The following is a 24213-nucleotide window of genomic DNA, read 5'->3' on the forward strand; positions in this document are numbered from 1 at the left end:
GGCCTTGAACTCAGAGCTCCACCTCTTCTGTCCTCCTCTTCTTTGGGTTATTTTATTTATTTATCTATTTATTTATTTTTTAGGCAGGGTTGCTCTGTGTGTAGCCCTGGCTGTCCCTGAACTCACTGTATAGGCCAGGCTGGTCTTGAACTCAGAGATCCTCCTGCTTCTGCCTCCCTGGTACTGGGATTGCTAGAGTTACAGGCACCTGTGGGCCATCCCACTTGTGTGCTGGGAACTGAACTCAGGTCCTTTGCAAGGGCAGTACATGCTCTTAACTGCTGAGCCAGCTCTACAAATGGAGACATCCTTTTCTCTGAAGGGTGTGTGTGTGTGTGTGTGTGTGTACAGGCTATATAGTGAGTTCAAGGTCAGCCTGGGGTGTAATTGACAGTTGACTTTGTCTCAAGATGCAAAGACAGGAGCTTTCTCTGTGCCACGCGTATGCTGGCTCCGCCTGCCACTTTCCCTGAGTCTGCGTTTTGTCTGCAATCATCCCAAAAGGCTGGGTTGGTTCCTGTAGGGTTGGGGATGTAGTTCAGTCGGTAGAGTGCTTGCTTGTCTAACATGCCAAACACTCTTGCTTTTATTCTGAGGTTTTTGTGTTACATACCCATGTTTGGCCTTGTGATGTAGATCAAGCTGGTTTCAAACCCACAGAAATCTACTTGCTTCTGTCTCTCAAATGCTGGGATTAATGGGTTGCACGGTGGGCTGGAGAGATAACTCGGTAGTTAGAGCACTTAGTATTCGTGCAGAGGACCTGGGCACCTACAAGGTGGCTCACGGGTCTAGCTCCAGTTCCAGGAGATCCATTCCTACCTCTCTCTTCCCCCTTCTCAGACTTATGTATTTGTGTGGGTGCACACGGGCTATGGCATACATGTAGAGGTCAGAGGACAACGTACAGGAGTCAGTTCTCCTTTCCTACCTCGCGGCTGGGCTGTGTTTACAGGTTTTCCATTATGTGATATTATGATAGGCAGTAGAACCGATGAGGTACTCAGGGACCCAGGTTTACACCCAGCTCAGTGGCTAGCACAGAGGAACTGTAGAAGCCTGTCTCTTCCTCATTGCAGGCTGGACAGGTGCAGATTACTGCAGTGCATGGGTGACCTCTCCGTCCCTGGTACCCAGGTAGATCAGTGAACTCAATGAGGCTGCTGTCCCTCTATAGCAACCTGAAGACAACACCTTTGGAGAAGTCTTTTGTTCTGTTTTTGTTTTCCAAAACAGGACTTCTCTGTGTTGTCCTGGCTGTCCTGGTACTTGCTTTGTTGATGACCAGGCTGGCCTCCCACCTGCCTCTGCCTCTCAAGTGCTGTCATCAAAGGTGTGTGCCACCACCACCACCACCACCACCCAGCTGGGAAAGAAGTCTTAAGGGCTGTGTGTGTGTGTGTGTGTGTGAAGCATAAAAGTTATTGAAAGAGAAGTTGAAAATAAGAGCCATCTAACAGGCAACCAGGAAACAATAGTGAGACCCCATAGGTTCTCTGTGAGCCTGAGGTGACAGGCTGTCTACTGTGCTGCTGAAGGCTGGTTCACACTCTCAGTCTGGTGGAGAGGCGAACAATCGATCCAGCTCCCAACATGGCAGCCTGCCAACAGCTATCAACACTGCCCCGGGCACAGAGCTGCTTGGCTGGGCCAGCCACCTCTAAGAATCTCTACACAGAAGCACTCATACAAAATGCAAGGGGAGTATTGTGCGTGGCCTTAAAGGGGGATGGCTTGAATGAAGTACAGACGGTCTAAACGAACAAAGACGTGGACTTCGTGCAGACTTGGAAATTGTTCAAGAAACGCATAAGTAGAGGCAGCAGGATGGAAAATAAACGGTTCCCTTCCACCGTGTACGAAATGCCAGCCAAAAGGCGGTTAAAGAATTGCTGCCATCCGCACTCTCAGGGACAGAACTGGTGGCCTGTTTATGCCGTACCATGCACTCCCGAATCTTCTAAACTCTGAACCATTCAAAAGCCACAAATTTTAAGACATGGGGGTGGGGGGTGGGAAATTGTATCTGTTTCTGTTGAAGGATGAATGGAAAGTTCTGGAAACAGTGGCGATGGGTGAACCAAGCGAATATGTTAAATGCTATTAAACTATAACTGAGAAACGACACAGAGATGTGCCCAAAAGGTGACAGAATTCTTGCCTCTGTGGAGTCTGGGAGAGAGAAAGGCATATGAAAATGCCCATCTCGGAGCATATCCAGTGGCAGTCGGACGGCCCAGGTAGGCTGTGAGCATGCTGTGAATACAAGAGAAGGCAGATGTGGATGGAGGAGACTCCAGGATGTGGGGCTCAGGCACGACCCTGGGCTGCGGAGCCGGGGATCCCTCGGGATTCGTGGTCTAGTGACCTTTGCGTGCAGCGGAGGCTGGACGCGCGCCCTTCCTTCTGCTCGGCAGTTGTAGCAGCTGACGGCCCCGGTCACTCCAGCTATCCTGAGATCGTGGGCGGAGGCTTCCCGCGCCTGCGCAGATCCCACCCGCGCAGATGGCGCGTGCGCAGGCTTTACGCTCTGCCCAGACCCCGCCTCTTGCTGGCGCCCTCGAGCAAGGGCGGGCTCAGTGTCGGCCGCACATCATTCGATTCTGTCCATAGGCTGAAAAGTGGACCGTGGGCTCGGCCCGCCGCCTATTGGGCAACACGGCAGCAGCCGCGTCTGTGGGCCAATCATATGGCAGCGCGTGAGACTGCGAACCCCGGTAGGGAACCGGTGCTGGGCTCTGCAACGCCGGACTCCAGCCTCTCGGCCATGGCCTCGGAAACGTCTCAGGATCTCGTCGTCACCTGCACTGCGCCGGTCAACATCGCGGTTATCAAGTACTGTGAGTGCTGGAGACGGGGGTCACCTCGGCCGGGATCGGGGCGTAAGGCTGGAGGCCGTAGTCACAGGGACTGGGATCGGGGTCCCTGGGCCAGAGGGCCGGGTTCCAGAGTAGCAGGGCTGGAGAAGGAGGTCATCCCGGCTGGGATTCGAGGCTGGGGGGCTTGATCGTCGGAGCCCAGGGCTGGCGATGAGGTTTGCTGCTGCAGGGATTCAGGAGAGGGAAAAGGCCCGTGGCTCACATCTGGAGTAGCTGGGCTGGTGACGGCTGGAGGGGAGCTCTGGGGCTGAAGGGGGCGTTCCCGCGGCCGGGATCAAGTAACGCTGGGCTGGAAACGGGGGAATCACCACTGCAGGTCTGGGATGGTGAAATTAAGGCTCTCTGGGGGCCCGGCCTGGCCTCCACTGTTAATCCTGTGCTGTGGACACAGATGCCGCTGACCCCGCAGTTGTGAGGAGCAGCCTCTTGCTCTTGCTCCTTCCCTGGCCTGTAAACTGGGGAGGTATCGCAGGGAGCAGGGCTTCACACTTGCTCTTCTTCCTTCCACCGTGGTCATGGAGAGCCTGGAAGGATCCACACTGCCTGGAGATTCTTCAGTTTGGCTCATTTCACTCGGCATGCTTTCCTGGGAGATTATCCAGGTGGATGCAGCAAGGGTTCATTGCCCACCGTTGCTAGGCCCTACTCCACTGCCGGAGGAACCCCGGGGCCTCCAAAGCTGCTACCCACACTTATGAGCAGGGCTTTGTATGAACTTTCTTCCTTCCGAGGAAGTATTTCCTGGAGCATCTCTGAGAGAGCCAGTGGGGAACCGTGTGTTTCCTGGGGTGGCTGTTCCAGCTTGCATTCTCACCAGTGGTGCACAGGGCATCTTGATTTCCATGTTCCAGCGCCCTCATCCCACTTCAGTGGACTCCTGATTTTCTTTCTTTTCTTTTTTTCTTTTAAGATTTACTTTATGTGCATGAGTGCCCTGTCTGCATGTATACCTGCATGCCAGCAGAGGGCACCAAATCACATTATAGATGGTTGTGAGCCACCATGTGGTTACTGGCAATTCAACTCAGGACCTCTGGAAGAGCAGCTCTTAACCGCTGAGCCATCTCTCCAACCCAAGTCCCTGTTGTTTCTAACAGGGAGACCAGCTGCTCAGTGTGGTTTTGATTTGCATTTCCCTGATCGTCAATAGTATGGACTATCCTTTACTTGAGCCAGCCAGTTGTATCTTGTCTTCTAAGTCTTGTGTGTATGTGAGGGGGATAGGCGGAGAGAAACAGAGACAGGGTTTCTCTGTGTAGCTCTGGCTGTCCTGGAACTACCCCTTTTGACCAGGTTGGTCTTGAACTCAGAAATTTGCCTGTCTCTGCTGGGATTAAAAGCATGTGCCCCCGCTGCCCAGCCTTGTATCTTTTGTCTATGTCCTAATTATATGAGTTGCCCTGTCTCTGTTGAGTTTGGAGTTCCTTAATCCTGTCTCCATCTCCCAAGTGTTGGTCTGTGCCACCCTCACTGTATCATACTTGCTCCCGCTGGGGGCTGTGTAGCATCACTGCAGGAGCCGTCAGGCCTCCTCTGGAAACTCCCAGCAAGGCTGGAAGAGGCATCCAAGCAGCCTTGTGGATGAAGTCCAGGCTGCCAGCTGATACAGGGCAGCCTGCTGCACCTTCAAGGAGGGAAGGATGAGGCTCCCAGCTAGCCAGCTTCCAGGGCCTTGGGATGAGGGTGGGGCTGAAACAAGCTGTAGCAAAAAAAGTTTGTGTTGCTTGGTTGGCCGAGTCTCCTTGATGCAAGTTTTGCCTGCCTGGGACATGTGGGCAGAAAGAAACTCGGACAGTGCACCCAAAGCCATGCAGTCTAGCAGTCTAGCCATGCCTGCAGCCAAGGATTCAGGGTCTTCCTGCCTCACTCCTGGGCCTCCTGCTGGCTTGTGTAGGCTACCTGGGCTTCGGCCTTAGGGGATAGAACATCCCTTCCATATTCCTCAAAGCAGCCGTGTGACTCCAGGAGAGCTGTCTGTGTGCAGACGTCTGTAGATGGCAAAGGACAAGAAGGTGTTCACTCACCCAGTGTTAGGCTTCTCTTGTCTTCTGGCCAAACACTTCCAAATTAACTGAGCATGGGCAGATGCCCAACAAGAGGTGAAACCACCAGCTAAGCGCTGTGGGTGTGGTCAGATGATAGTCTTTCATCCGGCTTTCTGGAGAATTGCCTGTGCTTGCTCTAATGGGTGGGGCTCTCTGCTTGGGCACAGGGGGGCCATTCTGATTGGTGCCATCTGGGACATGGTCAGGAACCAGTCTCCTTTGGGTGGCCAAGTAGTGGGAGAGTAGACCCCTAGCTGCACAGGTGTGTGACCCCGAGCAGACGTCCACAGCTATCTCTATAAAGTAAAAGAAAGATGGAGGAAGCATGAGGCAGAGCTGGGCTGGCCTCCTGCGCTCTGGGAACCCGAGCTCTGAGTCTGCAGGCAACCTAGGAGGTCTTCCTGAGGTGCTGATACAATTTATGCAATAAAAGCAGGATGGGGGTGGGGAGCTGCTTACAAGGGTTGGGGCAACTGGGAAGTGCCAGTGGGGTGCCAGGAACTCACAGGCTTGGGTTGTTGTTGCAGGGGGGAAGCGAGATGAAGCACTGATCCTGCCCATCAACTCCTCTCTGAGCGTCACACTGCACCAGGACCAGGTGACTGCACCACATAGACACTGAGCCCTGACGGCCAGAGCTTCTCATGGGTGGATAGGCAGGCCTGTGTCCTTCTGATTCCTGGCCCCTGTTTTCCTCCCCAGCTAAAAACTACCACAACTGCTGCCATCAGCAGGCACTTCACAGAGGACCGCATCTGGCTGAATGGTCAAGAAGAGGATGTGGGGCAGCCACGGCTCCAGGCCTGCCTGCGGGAGAGTGAGTTGGGGTGACAGCAGCTCCTGCTGTGCCCTCGGGGTGCTCGGTGCCCATAGGAAGCCTCTAGTAGAAGACAGAGAGGGGTTGGGGTTGGAGCACCCAGGAGGAAGGCCGAGGGGGAAGTCTGGGAGTTACTGTCTCACGGATTTCAGCCATCCTCTACCCTCTTCCAGCCTTAGGAAAATGAGGTGTCAGGGGCAGGTCCAGGGAGTCAGGGCCACTCACCATGCCGTCTCCCCTGCAGTTCGCCGCCTCGCTCGGAAGCGGAGGGGCGGAGGAGATGGGGACGCTCTACCCCTCAGCCTCAGCTATAAGGTGCACGTGGCCTCAGTGAACAACTTTCCCACTGCCGCAGGCCTGGCGTCCTCAGCAGCAGGCTATGCCTGCCTAGGTGGGTGCCCGCAGGGGCCAGGGACCCAGGGTTCTGCTCTGTAGTGTAGGGTGTTCTCTGGCTTGCCAGTGTCCAGGGCTTCCATCGCTGGAGCTCACTACACACAGAGCCTGAGTTTGCCCTTTCCCAGAATGCAACTGAGCACCATACGCTGTACATATGAGAGGGCCCTTCAGCTCTCAAGTGACGGACAGAAGCCACCTGAGGCTAGAAAATATCTGGAAACTGGGAATGGGGGCTCTTGGCTTCCCTAAGAATTCCAAGATCTTGGCTCAGCTTCAGGCACAGCTGCCTTCTGGCTGTCTGACCCGATTGTCAGGAACTCTCCTATGCTTTCTTGCCTTGGGTCATTGTGCTTGGCACCCCATCCCTGGCACAGGCAGTCCTCACGGTGGTGAGCTTCGACCACCCTCATTCCTTAGCTCCAGGGGTGATAATTTCCTGGTCCAGCTGGCTCCTGTGTCACCCTGACCTGCTGTAGGTGAGCCAGTCCCAGAGGCAGGGTCACCTTCTCAACACTGCTGACCTCAGAGAAGGCCCTGTGTGGATGAGCATTAAGCTTGCCTTACTGCCTGCCACACTGCCTTCCCCCCAGAGCCACTAGCCTCCTGCTGAACACACATTCCTCAGGCTTTCCCACTGGTCCCTGCTCCTGGTGGCCTTCTGAATGCCTCCCCTTCCCTTAGTGCTCTGCTTGGGTGCAAAGAGGTTTCCCCCAGCCCTGATCTTGAGGTCTTGAGCCCTGGTGTGACACACAAGTCAAACTCAATGCTGAGTAAAGCAACGTGGAGCTGGGAGATGCCAGATGCCACAGCCCCAGCTCTGCCTCCTTAGAGTCTCATTTCCTGTGCAGTGCTTGGGGAGCACGGAGCAGAGCTGGACTGTGTCACACATTAACCCTCACCCTGCCTCCGTGTTCTTTCCTGTACCTGCAGCCTACACCTTGGCCCGGGTCTACGGCGTTGAGGGGGACCTCTCTGAAGTGGCTCGGCGGGGCTCAGGTAGCGCGTGCCGCAGTCTCTACGGGGGCTTCGTGGAATGGCAGATGGGGGAGAAGGCAGATGGGAAGGATAGCATCGCCCGGCAGATAGCCCCAGAGTGCCACTGGCCCCAGCTCCGAGTCCTTATCCTTGTGGTAAGTGGATGGGCCTGCAGCCAGCGGGAGAATGGCTGTCTAGCCGGGGCTCAGGCTAGGAACGGAAGGACCGTATCTATCTGGGCTTCGTCAGGATCCCAGGACAGCAGGGGCTAGAGAACAGACCACGGCTGTTGGTTGTAGGTGGTAGGGTCGGGAGTGGCTCCCACATCACAAGCTGTGTCCACGTCCTCCCACCCTGACCAGGATCCCGGGCTTGGGATGTCAGAGGGCAGGGTCAGGCGATAGGGCTGTGATGAGCCCCCTGTGGCCTGGGCCCAGTCCTATTTTCCGTTCAGGTGAACGCGGAGAAGAAGCACACGGGCAGCACGGTGGGCATGCAGACCAGCGTGGAGACCAGCACCCTGCTCAAGGTAGGGCTTGCTGGGGAAGGCAAAGTCCAGAACCCTGCCCAAGGTGAGTCTCCACTGGGGACAGTGGAGGGCACTCTGGGTAGGGCTCTCCTGGTGGAGGGACTGGCACTGGCGGTCCTATACCTAGACCTAGCGGCAAGGAGTATACCAACCAACCCACTCTCTGTGCAGTTCCGGGCTGAGTCTGTGGTGCCCGAGCGCATGAAGGAGATGACCCGCTGCATCCAAGAGCGGGACTTCCAGGCCTTCGCCCAGCTGACCATGAAGGACAGCAATCAGTTCCATGCTACCTGCCTCGATACCTTCCCGCCCATCTCCTACCTCAATGACACCTCCAGGGCCGTCATCCAGCTAGTGCACTGCTTCAACACACACCACGGGCAGATGAAGGTGACGGGGCGTGGGCAAATGGTGGAGATGCGGTATACACGGAGAGACTCGGTTCCGGAAGTGGGTGGGGCTGTGGGTGGCCTCCAGACCGTGGCAGACAGCACCCAGACACGCTCCCCCCTACAGTTCTGGTTTGTTCTGTGCTTTGTGTCTTGCCTAACCCGCAGCCGAGGAGCCTCTTCCTGAGCTCCAGGCAGAGGTGGCTCACCAGCGAGTTCTGTTGGTGGCACTCCTTGGTTTGGTTGCGTGGGCCCTATTCAATTCTGGGAGACCCTAGGTCCCCCAGCAGGTCCAGAGCCAGGGGTGCTGAGTGAACGCTGGGGCACACTCTGGCTTCCAGGTGGCATACACATTCGATGCAGGCCCCAATGCTGTGATCTTCACCCTGGACGACACTGTGGCTGAGTTCGTGGCGGCTGTAAGGCACAGCTTTCCCCCTGCAGCAAATGGAGACAAGTGAGTGTGTGTCCCTCTTTCCTGCCTTGAGATGTCTAGAAGGTTCTGCTAGAAACGAGTAGTGGTCACAGTGCCAAGCCTGGGGGTCTCAGTTAAAGCCAGCCTCCTGCAGGGACACAGCCATGGCACATGGCAGCATCGAAACCCCGAGAGCCACGCATTGCAGATGTGTGAACAAAGACCATGCCGTAGCCTCCTCTAAGAAATGACGTTTCAGCTGGGTGAGGAGGCTCACATCTGTATTCCCAGTGCTCCGGAGACCAACTCAAAGCCAGCCTGGGCTAGACTGTGAAACCCTATCTGAAAAAGCCAAACTTCTGAATTATTTATTTATTAATGTATATGAGTGCTCTACCTGTATGGAATCTGCATTCCAGAAGATGGCATTAGATCACATTATAGATAGTTATGAGCCACCATGTGGGTGCTGGGAATTGAACTCAGCACATCTAGAAGAGCAGCCCGTGCTCTTAACCGCTGAGCCATCTCTCCAGCTCCATTTTTTTGTTTGTTTGTTTGTTTCAAGACAGGATTTCTCTGTGTAGCTCTGGCTATCCTGGAACTTGCTTTGTAGACCAGTGTGGCCTCAAACTCAGATCAACCTGTCAGCCTCCCTCAACCTGTCAGCCTCCCGAGTGCTGAGATCAGATGAAAGCGCAGGGGCCCTCTTTCAGCAGAGGGTGACTTGAATTCTACTCGTTTGTTTGTATAGGACATTTTTTGACTTTTTTGTTTTGAGACAGGGTTTGAGGCCGGCCTCAAACTCACAGAGATGCACCTGCCTCTGCCTCCTGAGTACTGGGATTAAAGGTGTGCGCCGCCACGCTTGGCCTAGACTCTTTTTAGAATGCGTTTTAGTGTTTTGCCTCCGAGAATGTCAGTGTGCTGTGTGCTGCACCCATGGAAGCCAGGAGAGGGCGTGAGAGCCCCTGGAACTGGAGTAACTGTTGCCACGCCGGTGCTGGAAACCTAACCAGGCCCCCCTAGAGGAGCATCAAGTGCTGAGCAACCTCTCCAGCCCGGAAGTGGGTTTTATTAGGAAATGCATGAGGCATTCTAGTGAGTGTGTTAAATATCTGGTACTTTGAAGTGCAGGATTCAGGCAAAGCCCTGATTTCTTTGTTATTGAACACGTTTGAGCCTGTGTGTGTGGTTTCTTGTCTCTTCCTTGCACAGATCTGTCTTCGCGGACTGGTCTGAATGCTCTGGGCTACTTAGCAAAATCTCTAATTCATAGTGTTCTCATCATCCCTAAATGAACTCCCTCCTAGTGGGCCCTGCCCCCCATCACTCCCAGCCCACCTGTCTCTGAAGAGCTGCCCACCTGGGCCTTTTGTGTACAGCATCGTGTGCACACTTCTGCCTTCTTTGCCTAGGTTCTTAAAGGGGCTGCAGGTGTCGCCTGCTGTGCTCTCTGATGAGCTGAAAGCTGCTCTGGCTGTGGAGCCCAGGCCTGCTGCTGTCAAGTACATCATTTCCACTCAGGTGAGGCCAGTGCGCCCGGTTACCTCCTTAGCTGCTGGAGGGCGCCAGGCTCCCTCACCCCACTGGGTCTCAGGCAGGTAGCAAAAGCCCACATCAGCCACGGCACGGAAGTAGGCACATCTTTGGGGTCATCGGACACTGTTTACTCACTTCCTCTCAGCGGTTACAGGGACAGCTTGCATGCAGAGGGAGAGTGGGGGCGTGTTGGGATGTGAGGGTTAGTCATTCGGGACCAAGAGAATCCAGGAAGATGCAAGGAGTCACTCGCCAGTGTGGGTGGGTGTTGGGTTCCCCAAGACTCTGCCCTCAGGCTGTACCCCCCACAAGCAGGGCAGCATCCCTTTGTCTCCTGATCCTGCTCAAAGGCTCACTCGAAGTTCCTGCTTTCTTCACCAGCCTCGTGCTGGGGCCACTGAGATCCTCAGGATCTGGCCCAGCCAGGGGAAGGAACACCTAGATGCTCAGATGACTTACGAGGAAGCCCCCATCCCCCATCTAATCCCACCTTAGAGTCTCTGGTGTGTAAAGTCTCTGGAGCAGTGGGTAGGGCTACTGCTGTTATCCATAACAGGACACTGATATTTGTTCCCCAGGTCGGACCAGGACCTCAAGTCCTAGACAACTCACATGTTCATCTGCTAGGCCCGGATGGCCTACCCCGACGGGACCCTTGACCTCTTCCGTGTCCAGTCCCTTGTGTCATTTGGAGAAAGGGTTGCTCTCTGGGACTGGGGAACTGGTGTGCTGATTGGCCATGCCTGAGGGTCGCTTGGTGACAATGCTATGCCATTGCGTATTGATGAGCAGCTGCCTAGGCAGCCGGGGGTCCCCAAGCCTCACGTTCCCTGAAAGGCTTGCTGACCCACTCTGTTCCAGACAGGAGCTCATTAGGGAAGGGGAGTCAATGTCGCTCCTGTTAAAGGTGCTCTGAGGATCTCTGTACCAGCTAAAGCGTGGAGGACAGCAGCTGCAGACAGCAGGGCATCTGTTGAGACTCCGGCTCCTAAACTCAGGCCACACCGCGGATGGAATATTTCTTTATAGAGCCCAGTGACCCCTCCTGGTGAGGGCAGAGACTGTTGAGCCCCAGGGGCGGGTCCATTGTGGGTGTGGGTGCTGACCTGCTGACTGCAGGAATGAAAGGTACTGCTGCTGCCTGCCCTGGTGTTCTTTCTTCTAAGCCAGGGAAGAAAGGCTCCCTGATTACAGTTCGGCGGTCACTGCTCAGGTCAGCCCTACCTGCCATTGCGGTCTGTCTGTTTCCCTATGCAGCGGAGAGGTGGGGCCACGAGCCAACCCCTGTGGCCTCCTGGGACAGTGTACTGACTCCTTGTCGCCCTAAGCCGTACCCCAACATACATGCCACTGCTGCTGGAGCTGGCCCAGGCCAGGGGAAAGAGGCAACAGCTTTCTGTTCTCCACTGCGCTCTGGGTTTGCTCAGCCATGCACATCATCTTGTCTCTCTTCCTCCACTTAGTCGCGGGACTCAGGACACACCTGCCCCAGCTCACAATCAGGCGGAAGTACCTAGTTTCTCTCCCGCCGCGCGCCCCTCCCTCCCCCTTAGGGAGCTGCGTTTGTCTGATAATATAGCGCGGGGGCTTGAAGTGAATTACTCCAGTGGTCCTGGGGGTACAGGTCACAAGTCACAGGCAGCCCTAAGGAGCCCGGGTACGTTCCAGCTGGAGGGACGCCCGTGGGGAGGCTGACCCACCCACTAAGGCTCAAAGAGAAAGCTCAGAGGAGCCTCTAGGGCACAGCCCGCAGGGGCGGGGCCTGGGTAGGGGGCGGGCCGATCGGTGAGGACTTGCAGAGTTGAGCCGGGCGGCTGCGTGTGCGGGGTCCTCGCCATGGGGCAGATCGAGTGGGCCATGTGGGCCAACGAACAGGCGCTGGCGTCTGGCCTGAGTGAGTGAGGCGGAATGCGGGTGGACGGGTCGGTCAGGACCCCTGGAGCGCCGCGGGAGAAGCAGGGCTCAGGCTGGCTCGGGGGGCCGCCGGTTGGGGGCTAAGAAGGGAGGCGGCCGGGGCTCGGAACGGGCTGTGGCCGCTGCAGGCCTTGCTGGGCTGCCTGCCCGGCGACCCCACCCTGCACCCTGCCCGGTCCGCAATGGAACCTCAGAGGAGGAAGTTGCTTGCAGCTGGGGAAGAGACATTCACCCGGTGGTTTCCCGCCCAGTTAGGAAAACCCGCCGGAGGACCCTCTCCCGCGCACAACCCACTTGCCCTGGAGTCTGGGCTTCTGGCCTTGGAATCAGTAGGGCTCCGTCTTCTCATAGAGGGGCTTGGGGTGGAAGTTGAGCTTACCCTGGAGGAGCGGCCAGCTCCATCCCACAAGCTGAGTGTGCGCAGAAACTATTTCACAAGAGACCGGGCACCACTCAGAACATAATTTTAGCCCTACCGGGCTGAGATGCAGAGCACTTGGCCTTGGTCAGGATGGCGCCGGCGGTGGCGCGAACAGTCAGGATTGCCTAGGAGGTCTGCCAAGGGGCAGTGGGACCCCTGGGCGTCACCGCACCGGGAAAGAAACGTAGTAGACCAGACCAGGAGCATCAGGCTAGAGACTAGCAGAAACTGCAGACATGCCTCAAAGCCAGAGGTAGCCAGGAAAGACCTGCAGAGGCAGCGATGAGGGCCCAGGTTCACCTCCTCAGCCGAGTGATGGAGAAATTGCCCCAGTCCACACTGGACGCTCCCATTCTGGGGTGGAGGGCTTTGAAGCGGAAACCTTTTGAAAATGGTGGGCCAGTTGTCTCCTCTTCTTTCCACTTCCCACCTGCCTGCCGCTGGTGGCGTGAACGCCACACTTTCACAAGTGTTCTTCAGGAAATGGGGGTGACGGAGACATGGGTGCTAGCTACACAGCTATTGGAAAGTACAGCCGTCCCTGCGAGAGTTCTGGGCAGTCTAGGTCCAACCAATGGGAGCACACCTACCTGTTTTAACATTTGGCTTTTTTTTTAATTGTGCCTGTAAATGGATATGTGCGTTAGTGCAGGTGTTTTCAGACAAAGACTAGAAGAGGGTACTGGATCCCCTGAAACTGGAGTTTCAGCTAGTTCCAAGCTGCCTAATGTGGGTTCTGGGAACCGAACTCAGGTCCTCTGCAAGTGCAGTGGGCCTCCTTAACCACTGACCCGTCTCACCAGCCTCCCCTGTTTTGCTTGGTTTGTTTTGTTTTAAGTCACAGAAAATCCCATCTGTTCTGGACACATCAGCAGCTGGCTCCACCTCAGGATGAAAGCCTATTTCTGACTGCCGGAGCCCCTGCTTGCCTCGTGGGCCCTCTCCTGCCTTGCTTTGCAGCTTCCTTTCTGTGTCTGAGTTCCTGAATGTGCCCCCGGAGCCTTCGCACAATATGCTGCTGCCATAGCACCCAAGGCTGCCCCTCCCTCCCACTCTCTCTCAGAATCAGATGCTCAGAGACACCCAACCTCAAATAGCCCGCTTCCCTGGGATGTGAACCCTCATGTTAAAGTGTACCAGTGTCCGGGCAATGGTGGCGCACACCTTTAATCCCAGCCCTTAGGAGGCAGAGGCAGGTGGATCTCTGAGTTCAAGGGCAGCCTGGTCTATAGGGTAGTTCCAGAACAGCTAGGGCTACACAGAGAAACCCTGTGTCAAAAAAAAAAAAAAAAAGAAGAAGAAGAAGAAAGAAAAATGTACCACTGTCTTAAGCAAGCCATGGACCGTGGTCTTTATGTTATTGCCAAGAGTCCCTGTACACAGTAGGTCTTCTTGTGGGCTGGCTTTGAGAATGAGCCCTTGGGTCTCCCTGGTGGATAAACGGTGACCCACTCCTGCTAATGGTGGACAGCAGCTCAGGTGTCCTAGGGACATGATACCCTAAGGATTAGTGGATAGCCAGCTGAGTGAATGTGTGACAAAAACACCCTTCTGTCCTGCAGAGTGCACCCTTTACGCTGACCAGCAAAACAGGAAAGTTAATATGTAGCTGAGCTGCGAGCCAAGCGTAAGGATAAACCAGTGCTATTTGAAGGGTGGGAGAGGGGCCTGGAAGTTGGAGGTGCCCAGGACAGCAAGGAGGCTTTTCCTGAGCACTGAGGGTCTCTGTGCTGGAGAAGGCAGGAGTCACCTCCCAGGTAGACTCACACAGGGCATCCATCCCTGCAGCTGCCAAGAGCTGTTGCTGTCAGGAAAAAAATGTGAACAGCCAAAGCCTGAGCCCTAGGCCTGTGAAAGGTGTAGGGCTGAGGCAGCCTTCCTGCACAGGTGCAGATGCTAGAGGAGTCTGGTTTGAGGGAGAAGCCCTCACCCGGGCACAGGGGCTGCTGTGGAATGCACACCCTACCGGCATGAGCTCACACTCACTGTTTGAGGAAGTGAACCCTGCGAGGAGTCAGCACCTGTAGGGCAGGGCACCCACAGGGCAACACACTCATAGGGCAGGGGTGGGTGCTGGTCCCACTGGGAAGGGGGCAAAGTGTACCCTGAATGTCAAAGGAGATAAAGGGCCAACTGGATTTGGAAAAGTGAATTCATGTGCAGTGTCTCCAGACACAATTGGTCAAGTCTTGGTGACAGTGGACACACTGGGGATGCCCAGCCCTGCGGAGGGACACAGGAGGAAGTTGGGAGGAACCACCCCAGCGTGGGGATTTCTACATAGAAGTTGTGTCATATGCTGTACAGGAAGAGTGAATGGGGGAAGTGCTCAAGTCCCATAAGACTCCGCAGTGTGAGGGAGGTTTGGAGGCTGGGCAAACACTTCCCAGAAATGAAGAGACTTTAGGCCTAGGAGAAGAAGTCTTTTTCAGAACTAATGGAAACAAATCCCTTCTTGGACACATTGAAGTGAAATTAGACAAAATGTGCTGGGTTTGTGCCAGCTTAGAGCTCTCAGGTCGGTCAGAGATGCCGGCAGACCTTGCAGTAGTGACTCTTGACCTGGAACCTATGAGCCTTCTGTCTTAGCCTCAGAGAGGGCTGGGATTGCAAATGGCCACACCTAGCTAAAAAACGGTACTATGGAAGAGCCACCAGTGCCCTTAAACACTGAGCCATCTCTCCAGCCCTCACGTAATCAAAAGCTCAAGACACTTTTTGCACGTGGTGTATCACTCATCTTTCTAAATCTACAACAGATTCTTGTCTCTTTTATTTATTTGTTTGCTTTGAGACAGGGTTTCATGTTTCAGGGTTTCAGGCTGGTCTCAAACTCACTATGCAGGAAAAGATGACTTTGAATTCCTGGGCCCCTTAAAAAATAAATAAAAACATAGCCACATCACCTTATCCATCACAGCTGTAGACTAGAAGCCTCCAAATATCCCAAAGACAGAAAAATGCATTTGTAAATTGTGATTCATATACTAGAAAACCAATCAATTAAAAAAAAAAAAAAGTCGGGCTTGGTGGCACACACCTGTAATCCCTTCACTCAGGGAGGCAGAGGCAGGCGGGTCTCTGTGAGTTCAAGGCCAGCCCGGTCTACAAAAGGAATCCTGGACAGCCAAGGCTACAGAGAGAAACCCCATCTTGAAAAACAACAACAACAAAAAAGTGCCTTCAATTCAAGTATATGGGGAAGGAGATCGGTTCGGGGCCAGCCAGTGTGTCAAAAACAACAACAAAAAAAAATGAGTTACTAATTATTTACAGAGCACCTCACATCAGCTTCGTCTGAGCTAGACACAGACAGAAGAACCTTCTGACGTGAGGGAGCTTGCGAGTCGCGTGGCTCCATGGAGGAACCACGAGTAACATTAGTGTAAACTATTGTAATGGAGTCATGGATGGGCTGGCTGAGGCGATGGTGGGCCGTGGCCAGGGCGGCCAAACACCACGGGTATGCTCCCCACCCCCAGGGTTTCTGTGTCGCCCTGGCTGTCCTCTGTAGGCCAGGCTGGCCTTGAGCTCACAGAGATTCTCCTGCCTCTGCCTCCTGAGGGCTGAGATGAAAGGCTTGGGATGGAACCCAGGTATGTGCCACTTGGTAACCTGCAGCTGCCATGGGCCTGAGGCAGCACTGCCACGGGCAAGTTCAGCTCGCCGTGGCCATGTCCTCTCTGCCCCTGAACCCCCTGCAGAAGGAAATATAGGCATTTCCTCCTGCGATGGTGCCCAGCCCTAGTAGGCAGCGAATTGGAGGTGGTCCTGGCCCAGGGGCGAGCTCAGACTGGCTCGTACCTGCACAGGTGCCACCTCCTAACCAGCTCTCCATCCTTAGTCCTCATCACAGGGGGCATCGTGGCCACCGCTGGACACTTCACACAGTGGTATTTTGGCGCCTATTCAATGTATCCTTCTACCGTGGGCCGGGAAGGTGTGGCAGTTCCAGGACCGCCACCTCACAGACATACTCTGTTGGCCACAGCCTCTGGAAGCAGGACCAGCTCTGCCTGCAGGCTCAGAAGCCAAGGCCCAGGGCTGCAAAGCCACTTGCCAAAGGCCACAGAGTGGGTTCAGTCAAACGTGGTGCTGAGGGCCGCTATCCCAAGGCTTGGATTGAGGTTCACTCCACCTTGCTGGACAATAGGCCCACTGGCCAGAACCTGAAACAGAAGAGATGGGAGGGTAGGTCTAGGCCAGCGGCTGTGCCTCCATTTACCCATCAGCAAGAACGCACGCTGGCTCAGGCCTGGCGAGGCTTCCCTTAACCTCAGCTCAGCGTTGCAGGTGTGCTCATCTGTCTCCTGGAGTACCCCCGGGGAAAGAGGAAAAAGGGCTCCACCATGGAGCGATGGTAAGTCATTCACACCCGAGTGGCCTGGGGACCTGTCCCATGGAGCCAACTTCCATGAGCTTCCGGCCCAAGCCTGCCCAACTGCTGGGCCCGTGTGCCAAGCAGGAAAAGGACTAGAACCCTGGAAGGGGGTGGATAGGGAGTGACAAGGGATCCTGACCGTCTGACCTTTTGTGTTCCCTCTACATCTAGTGGACAGAAGTACCTCACCACTGTGGTGAAGCTGTTCGGGCCCCTCACCAGAAACTACTACGTCCGGGCTGTCCTCCACTTCCTGTGAGTCCCTCTGCCTATCCCTAGGAGGCTAAGAGGAGCCTCCAGACATGGGTCTGTAGCCTGGACAGGAAGGCATCGCCCAGCCACGCCCCTTCTTCATTGACATTTATCCAGACAGAAAAGTCCAGCTTTTAGAGAGGGCAGAAGGGCCCAGACCCGCAGTGTGCTCCACACCTAGCCCCTGAGCTGCAGTCATGGTTCTGGGTGGCTCCCCGTGGGCCTGCTACACCTCAAAGTTCTTTGAGGTCTTTGCTAAGCCAGGACTGGGACACACCGTTATGGCCACACTCCAGCTTAGGCCATTTCCCCGACGTGGTAGCTGGGGCTCAAATCAAAGGCCAATCGCCGCAGAGAACAGCTTATACCAAACCTAAACTGGATCTGGGCAGAGCTGGCTTCAGGCTCCCCTAGGGCCCTGGGGACAAACTCTCCCTCTGAAACCTGTGACCAAGATCCCCTCTGACTGCTGTCTATTTGCTTCCTCCTGTCATGCCCGAAGGCTGTCAGTGCCTGCAGGCTTCCTGCTGGCCACTATCCTGGGGACTGTCTGCTTGGTCATTGCCAGTGTAATCTACCTGCTGGTAAGTGGCTGTCCTCTCTGGCCAGCCTCCCTCCCACCCCCGTCCCATGTCCTTGGGGCTCTTGGCTCTCATAACAGCTTACTGGCTCCCATCGGCTGCGGTGTATCCCATCAGCTGTCTTGCTTGCTTGTGCTGTCTACTGTAACAGGGCGCTTCCTTGTTGAAGCTCCATTGTAGCGCAGCTGGGCAGATGGATAAAGAGACTCAGAGAGGCGGTGTGGCTGGCCCAGGCCTTCCCACCAAGCCTCAGTTTGTATCCATTGTGCGTCTAAACCTGCCTGAGTTTGGGGTGCGCTTGTCAGGAGCTCATGTCACAGAAGCATTTATTTACTTATTAATTTATTTTAATTTTTATTTTGAGAGAAAGAGAGGGTCTGCTATAGCCCAGAATGGCTGTGTAGTTGAAGATGGCCTTGAACTCCTGATCCTGCCCCTACCTCCTAGTTTGTGTTCATTAAAAGTCCTTTTTTTTTTTTTTTTTTCCTGTTCTGAGGTCATATAGATATCTTCCTGCGTTCTCTTCTGCCAGCTCCGTTCTTACCTTGTGCTGGTGTGTTGGTTAGAAGGTGTAGCCACAGGTGTGGGCTGTGCTGCAGACTTTCCATTTCTCAAACAGTGTGGGAAACGAAATCAGTTAATTAGTTTTTTTTTTTTTTTTTTTTTAAAGATTTATTTATTTTTTTTTATGTATATGAGTGTTCTATCTGCATTTACATCTGCCAGAAGAAGGAATCAGTTCACATTATAGATGGTTGTGAGCCACCATGTGGTTGCTGGGAATTGAACTCATGACCATTGGAAGAGCAGACAGTGCTCTTAACCACTGAGCCATCTCTCCAGCCCCCTCAGTTAATTAGTTAACTTTGGTTTTTTGAGACAAAGTTTCTCTGTGTAGCCCTAGCTGTTCTGGAACTCACCCTGTAGACCAAACTAGCCTCAAAGCCATGGAGATCTGCCTGCCTCTGCCTCCCGAGTGCTGGGATTAAGGGTGTGTGCCACCACTGTCCGCTGGGATACTAAATTTAAATGCACATTCCCAGATACACCGAACCAGATGCCGTGGGAGTGCTTGTGGGGTAGAGGGGGTAGCGGCCATGTGTCCAGCAAGTTCTCTGCTTGCGTTCTTTACCCCCCAGCCCTACACGCTTCCTATAGCTTCCTTGACACTGTGGAGAGGCTGTAGCATGAGTGGATATCCCTTGGAGGGGTCCCAGAAGCTGTGTGGGTAATGGAATTTGCCCCCGGAAATGCTTCTGGGAATGTTATAGAAGCTTGGGGTCTCTGTGCTCCTCTACTGCAGGGCCCTCCTGGCATGGCCACATAGCTCGGGTTTGGTGTCAGGTGGTCCCAGATCCCTGTATGTGGCCTTAGTCCAGTCAGTCATTGTAAGCCACTCCCATCATGCTTAGGGGTTAAGACCCTTGTCCACTTGGAATCCCTAGTGATGTAAGCAGCTTGAAGCATAACATAAGCCCTCTCTGCTCCTTAGGCAGCCATCCGAGGGGAGCAGTGGACCCCCATTGAGTCTAAACCCAAGGAGCGGCCACAGGTTGGAGGCACCATCAAGCAGCCACCCACCAACCCCCCACCCCGGCCACCAGTGGAGGCCCGCAAGAAGCCAAGTGTGGAGGAAGAGGAGGCATCCACGGCCGGAGGCCCCCAGGCCAACCCGATTCCAGTGACAGATGAGGTGGTGTGACCTTCCGTGGCTGTCTACAGCTCCCTCTTGAGTTCCCCTGCGGTTGCCCATGGCGGGGGGCGAAGCCCGCTGTAATAAACAGAGCGAATGGCTGCTGTGGACAAGTAGCTCTTCCTGGGAGGCTGGGAGAGGGACTGTGGCTGGCAGGGGATCTAACATGTTCTCCGTCCCGTTTGGTGACCCGAAGGTCTGACGACTGCCCAGTGGGCCCTGGATGGGCTCATGCTTACAAGTGGGATCCTGAGCCTAGTCCTGGTTCTTCTGGAAGCGTAGTGGAAGCGCTGGCTGCCAGTCCCCTTCACCAAAGCACCCAGTGGGGCCAGAGTACAGGCTGCTGCTCTGGCAGCTCCTGGTCCTAGGTCCCTACTGAGGAAGAGGCCTGGCAGTTCAATGCTGGCAAGTGTTTTGAGGCACTGACTGTCTGACTTGATGCAGGGGAGTGTCCCTGGGGATCAGCCTGAGGCAGAGGGCGTGTCCCCCAAATGGTCAAAGTACTACAAAGACTGGGGGTGGCAATGTGGCCCTGAGGGACCACGTAGGCCAGCAGCTGCCCCCACTGAAAGGTAGAGACCCAGGCCTGAAGGCTCTGCTGTGATCAAGACCCTCTTTACCCCTGCATACACTCTCAGGAAAGGATTTGGGGCTTTAGTACTTTCTGAGCACCCAGTGGGTGGGCAGGACCAGGAGGAAAGAAAAGCAGGCTGACTTGCAGGAATAAATGAAGGCTGTAAAGTACATCCATTTAATAAGAGTTAAAATAAATAAGTGTTTAAAAACATAACTGAAAGGGCTGCATCCTGCAGGGTGCTCTGGGGTAACACAGAGCCAGCTCCCGTCTCCTTCCCGGTCACTACGGCTAGAGGTTCAAGAAGAGGAAGCCAGCTCTTCTGGGGAAGGTGCTTAGAGACACTCAGAATGGTCCAGTGTTTGACATACAGTGTAGGCTCTCCTACAATACAGCCACCAACAAAACTAGGCTGTCTCGAACCCCTGGCAACAGGATTGTTCACCTGTACACCGAGAAGGTTGGGAAAGCACCTAACTCTGCATGCGATGTGTGCCCGGGCAGACTTAGGGGTTCGAGCTGGGAGGCCTAACGTCCTTAGGAGATTGTCTGAGACAAAGAAGCGCATCAGCAGGGCCCATGACTGTTCCTTGTGTGCCAAGTGCATGCGCAACAGGATCAAGCGGGCTTTCCTTATTGAGCAGGAAATCATTGTGAAAGTATTGAAGGCACAAGTACAGGGTCAGGAAGCAAAATAAATATGCAGCTTTTTTTAAGTAAAAAAAAAAAAAAAAGAGGAAGCCGGTTCCTTCAGGCCCACTGCACCCTCTCTTCTGAGACCATTTCACCATGTAGCCCTGGCTTCCCTGGAATCATTACATAGAGCAGGCTGCCTGAAAACCTGTGGCAACCTTCCAGCTCGGCGGGTGCTGGCATTCCAGGTGTGCTCCAGGCCACGCCCAGCTTTCCCCTCTGGTGACAGGGCAAGCTAAGGCTGGAGAGCCATTGGGAGTGATCCTTCCAGACACCGGGATGTCTGCCCTCTCCAGTCCTGAGGCCAGCAGCTTGGATCTGGGCAGGAGTCAGGGCTCACGGGGCAAGGGCTGGGTAGTCCCTGCTGCTCTCTTGAGTCAATAAATAACCAATAAATACTCATAAATAGAAGACATCCTCTGTGGCGATGCCCAACATGTCTGTCCCCGGAAGGAGCCTGGTGCAGCACAGTGGGGCCACGGCAGAAGTTGTCACTGTGCGGACCTGGGAAGAACACAGGTGCATCCAACGGGCACTCGGATGAACTCAGTGTGAAAGGCGAAGGAGCCTGGTAGAGGGTCCCCTGCACCGTCTCGGGAGCAGGGCTGTCGCCTCAGCACCAGCAGGCTCTGCAGCAGCTGCACAGAGTTCAGGGCAGCCGTCTCACGGCCGGTCTTCGCGTTGATACAGCCGCGACACAAGCATTCTGCCACGGCCAGCTTCTGCGGGTAGCGGTTCTCGTCTGTGTCAATGCTGTGGGGGACAGGAGCAAAGACAGTGCTCACTCTGGTTCTACCCAGAACCGGTCTGAGCTTCACAAGCAGCATGGTGGGCGCAGAGTCCCTCCTCTCTCCTCGGAGCTCCACCCTCTTGTGGCTACAGCACTTGCTCTGGAATTTGCAATCTGAGAGTTCAGGATGTGAATGCCACAGACAGGAAGGTGCAGGCACAAGAAAGCTAGCGTTCTGTTCAATAAATGATGCCACCGTACATTTCCCCCTGGCCTCTGAGAACACAGGAGCAGGGGCTTCAGTGGGGGTCCTGAGCTCCCTTGTCCCCAGCCTCAGCTTTTCAGGAGAAAACATGTTTTTAAAAGTTCAGGTGAGCATGCCCCCGAACAAACAAGGACTAACTGAGGCTTCAGAGTGGGAAGAAAGCCAGCCCACCGGCAGGAACCCCATCACCCTCACCGATATCTCCAAGGCGAGATGGAGCGCTGGTGGGTGTCAGCTTCTAGCACTTCCTCTGGCCGTAGCACGGGGCACTGTGTTCCAACTAGAGGTCCTTCATGCTGCCTCCTGTGGCCCGTGGCCTCCAAAGTGGACACCAGGGCTACAGGGAGAGCCTGTTCCCACCTGGCACTTTGAGTTAGCAGGTGTGGGGGAGCCTGGCGGTGAGACAGTTCCTCAGCAGAGTAGCACCGCAGGGTCCTATGGCTTCGGGGTGTAGTAGGCAGCCAGGCTAGAAGCAGGAGCCCCTGGGGAGCAGGTAGGTGTATGGTTAGGGGTAGTCCTGAGAACACCCGCTCCCTCCCAAGCTTGCCCGTCCTCCCTGGAAAGATGGTTTAGATTTCCCTTGGTAGGTGGGGAGTTAGCCTAAAGGCATTCCAGTGAGTCTAGGCTTAGAGAGAGGGCCCCAATATCCACCCTTCTGGGTAGGCTGTCATCACAAGGCGGGGAAAGGCACCAGGCTCACCATCACCGTGGCAGTGACAATGGCCATGGCAGGAGACAAGGAACAGCCTCACACCTGGCGACGGTCCCAGGGCTGCACCTGCCGAAGCCTGGCTGCGTGCTTCTTTATACCTGGGGCCACACCTGGGAAAACCCGGCACTGCTTCCTCCTCTGGGTCTGTCCCTCTGCATCGTCACAGGGCTGTCCAGGTAGGTCCTGAGAACAGCCTGCGCCCTGCCCTGACCACACCCACAGATACGTCGGAGCCTCTTGGAGGCAACCTCTCTACCCACAGGGACTGTGCTCAGTGGAATGCCCACGAAAAGACAGGGGCCTTGCCTGGTGGGAAACTCTGGAACCAGAAACCAGGGTTTCAGCTGCGCAGCTCTTAATAGCTTGTCACTCTGTGTCCTTCTTGCTCTTTGAACTCCCAGACCCCGTGGTTGGCACTGGGCTTGCATGTTACTTCCTGCCTTGAGGCAGTGAGGTTCAGTGCCTGGACCAGTAGGTGGACATTGAGGTTGTGCTTCTTGCCTGAGGCGGTCACCACAACCCCTCCCCTGTGCAGGCAGGAGAGATGGGTGCTATGGAATGCCCTTAGGTTTGAGCAGGGCTCCTACAGGGTTTTCATTAAAAAACAAAACAAACAAACAAACAAAAAACAACCAATAAAACTTTTATGTGCGTAGTAAGAATTTTGGTCTCTTAAAAAACCCAGTTATGTGAATGTTTTTATTTTAATCCCACGTGTGGGATATGAGGCTGCTTCGGCTTGTCCACAGCTGTTAACTATGATTGTCTTCTGTACTAGCAGGGCCATGATCTTTGCCAGCTGCAGATAGTTTTGAGGGTATAAATGCCAGAGCCCAGAGAGGGGCCGGGGGCTCTGAAGATGAAGGTGTCTGCTGTCCTCTTTCCCGTCGCTGCTCCTGATGGCTGTTGTTGCACTGGGACGAGAAGAAGTTGGATATATCCTGACAGGGAAGATTGGATTTGCCCTAAGGAACCCAATGGATACTAACCAGCAGGAAGTAACCTAGAGTCCTATGCCCCTTTTCCCCTCTAACCTTCTGGCTCTCTTACCTGATGTTGGGGTGTTGGAAGGGATTGGGTTATATGAGCCCAATAAAGTAGCCTAAAAAATACAGCAACATACGTGAGCCAGGTGTGGTGGCACACACCTTTAACCTGGGCACTCAAGAGGCAGAGGCAGGTGGATCTCTGTGAGTTCGAGCCCAGCCTGGTCTACAGAGGGAGTTCCAGGGCAGCCAGGGCTACTTAAAAAAAATTGTATTTCCAAAACCCAAAAACTTTTATGTGGATGAGTGTTGTCTGCATGTATGTGCATTTCATGTGCGTGTGGTGCCCCTGGAGTTCAGAAGAGGGCCCTTGCTCTCCTGGAACTGGAGGTACTGGCTGGTTATAAGCCACCATGTGGGTTTTGGGAACAGAACCTGGGCCCTCTGCAAGGGCAGCCAGGGCTTTTAACCTTTCAGTCTTCTTTCCAGCCCCTCTCCTACAGTTTGTTGTTGTTTTGTTTTTGTTTTTCAAGTCAAGGTTTCAGGGTTTCTCTGTGTAGTCCTGGCCATCCTGAACTCACTTTGTAGGCCATGCTGGCCTTGAACGCATAGTGATCGATCTGCCTGCCTGCGTCTCCCTGAGTGCTGGGATTAAAGGCAATGCACTACCACACCTGGCTTTCCTTCAGTTTTATCCCAGGTGAAAAGCCTGGGGCAGGAGGTATAAACCTACTAGAAATGAGTGCAGTGACTGAAGGAAGCTTGTTTGGGCTGGGAATCACCTGCAGTGCCCCTCCACCACTGGGTTCCTAGCCACTGGATGGCTAGGGTGGGCTGGGTACTGTGGGTGCTTTTGTTTATCTGAAAAGAGGACAAGTGGGAGCCAGATTCTGGGATGTTTCAAATGCCTAAGGTTTGGACGTCATTCGCAGAAGGCTTCTACCCTGGGGCTCCCGCCACCTCCAAAGCAGAAAGACTCCCCTTTTGCTAGAGTCTCAAATGTCCAGCTGTGGGGGTGGAGCCA

At 54.6% G+C, this 24213-nt stretch overlaps 3 protein-coding genes across 3 annotated transcripts; 2 read left to right on the plus strand and 1 right to left on the minus strand.

Moving 5' to 3' along the window:
• The first annotated feature begins 2669 nt into the window (after positions 1-2669).
• Mvd (mevalonate diphosphate decarboxylase) lies at positions 2670-11129 on the plus strand. Its single transcript, XM_021631236.2, has 10 exons — positions 2670-2840; positions 5452-5522; positions 5627-5741; positions 5986-6132; positions 7068-7267; positions 7567-7641; positions 7813-8031; positions 8372-8487; positions 9864-9972; positions 10566-11129. Exons 1-10 carry the CDS (start codon positions 2690-2692, stop codon positions 10644-10646), a joined length of 1284 nt encoding a protein of 427 aa, XP_021486911.2. The 5' UTR covers positions 2670-2689; the 3' UTR covers positions 10647-11129.
• A 600-nt stretch (positions 11130-11729) lies between these two features.
• LOC110545249 (cytochrome b-245 light chain) lies at positions 11730-19330 on the plus strand. Its single transcript, XM_021631234.2, has 6 exons — positions 11730-11881; positions 16167-16236; positions 16608-16682; positions 16875-16958; positions 17458-17539; positions 19029-19330. The coding sequence occupies exons 1-6, from the start codon at positions 11824-11826 to the stop codon at positions 19236-19238; spliced, it is 579 nt and encodes a 192-aa protein (XP_021486909.2). The 5' UTR covers positions 11730-11823; the 3' UTR covers positions 19239-19330.
• Positions 19331-20987: 1657 nt separating this feature from the next.
• Positions 20988-22344, minus strand: Il17c (interleukin 17C). Its single transcript, XM_021631141.2, has 3 exons — positions 22192-22344; positions 21687-21973; positions 20988-21249 (listed from the first exon to the last, which is right to left on the minus strand). Exons 1-3 carry the CDS (start codon positions 22216-22218, stop codon positions 20988-20990), a joined length of 576 nt encoding a protein of 191 aa, XP_021486816.1. The 5' UTR covers positions 22219-22344.
• Positions 22345-24213: the final 1869 nt, after the last annotated feature.

The sequence above is a fragment of the Meriones unguiculatus genome, chromosome 10 (assembly GCF_030254825.1).
Source record: "Meriones unguiculatus strain TT.TT164.6M chromosome 10, Bangor_MerUng_6.1, whole genome shotgun sequence".
Lineage (NCBI taxonomy): Eukaryota > Metazoa > Chordata > Mammalia > Rodentia > Muridae > Meriones > Meriones unguiculatus.

Bases quoted from the DNA above. Each gene is read 5' to 3' on its own strand.
- LOC110545249 (XM_021631234.2), top strand. From the start codon at position 11,824: ATGGGGCAGATCGAGTGGGCCATGTGGGCCAACGAACAGGCGCTGGCG. The intron at 16,683-16,874 runs GTAAGTCATTCA...CTCTACATCTAG, and splicing joins GGCTCCACCATGGAGCGATG to TGGACAGAAGTACCTCACCA. The intron at 16,959-17,457 runs GTGAGTCCCTCT...TCATGCCCGAAG, and splicing joins CGGGCTGTCCTCCACTTCCT to GCTGTCAGTGCCTGCAGGCT.
- Il17c (XM_021631141.2), bottom strand. From the start codon at position 22,218: ATGGCCATTGTCACTGCCACGGTGATG. The intron at 21,974-22,191 runs GTGAGCCTGGTG...CCTGCTCCCCAG, and splicing joins TTGTCACTGCCACGGTGATG to GGGCTCCTGCTTCTAGCCTG. The intron at 21,250-21,686 runs GTGAGGGTGATG...TGTCCCCCACAG, and splicing joins ATCTCGCCTTGGAGATATCG to CATTGACACAGACGAGAACC.
- Mvd (XM_021631236.2), top strand. From the start codon at position 2,690: ATGGCAGCGCGTGAGACTGCGAACCCCGGTAGGGAACCGGTGCTGGGC. The intron at 2,841-5,451 runs GTGAGTGCTGGA...TTGTTGTTGCAG, and splicing joins CATCGCGGTTATCAAGTACT to GGGGGAAGCGAGATGAAGCA. The intron at 7,642-7,812 runs GTAGGGCTTGCT...CTCTCTGTGCAG, and splicing joins AGACCAGCACCCTGCTCAAG to TTCCGGGCTGAGTCTGTGGT.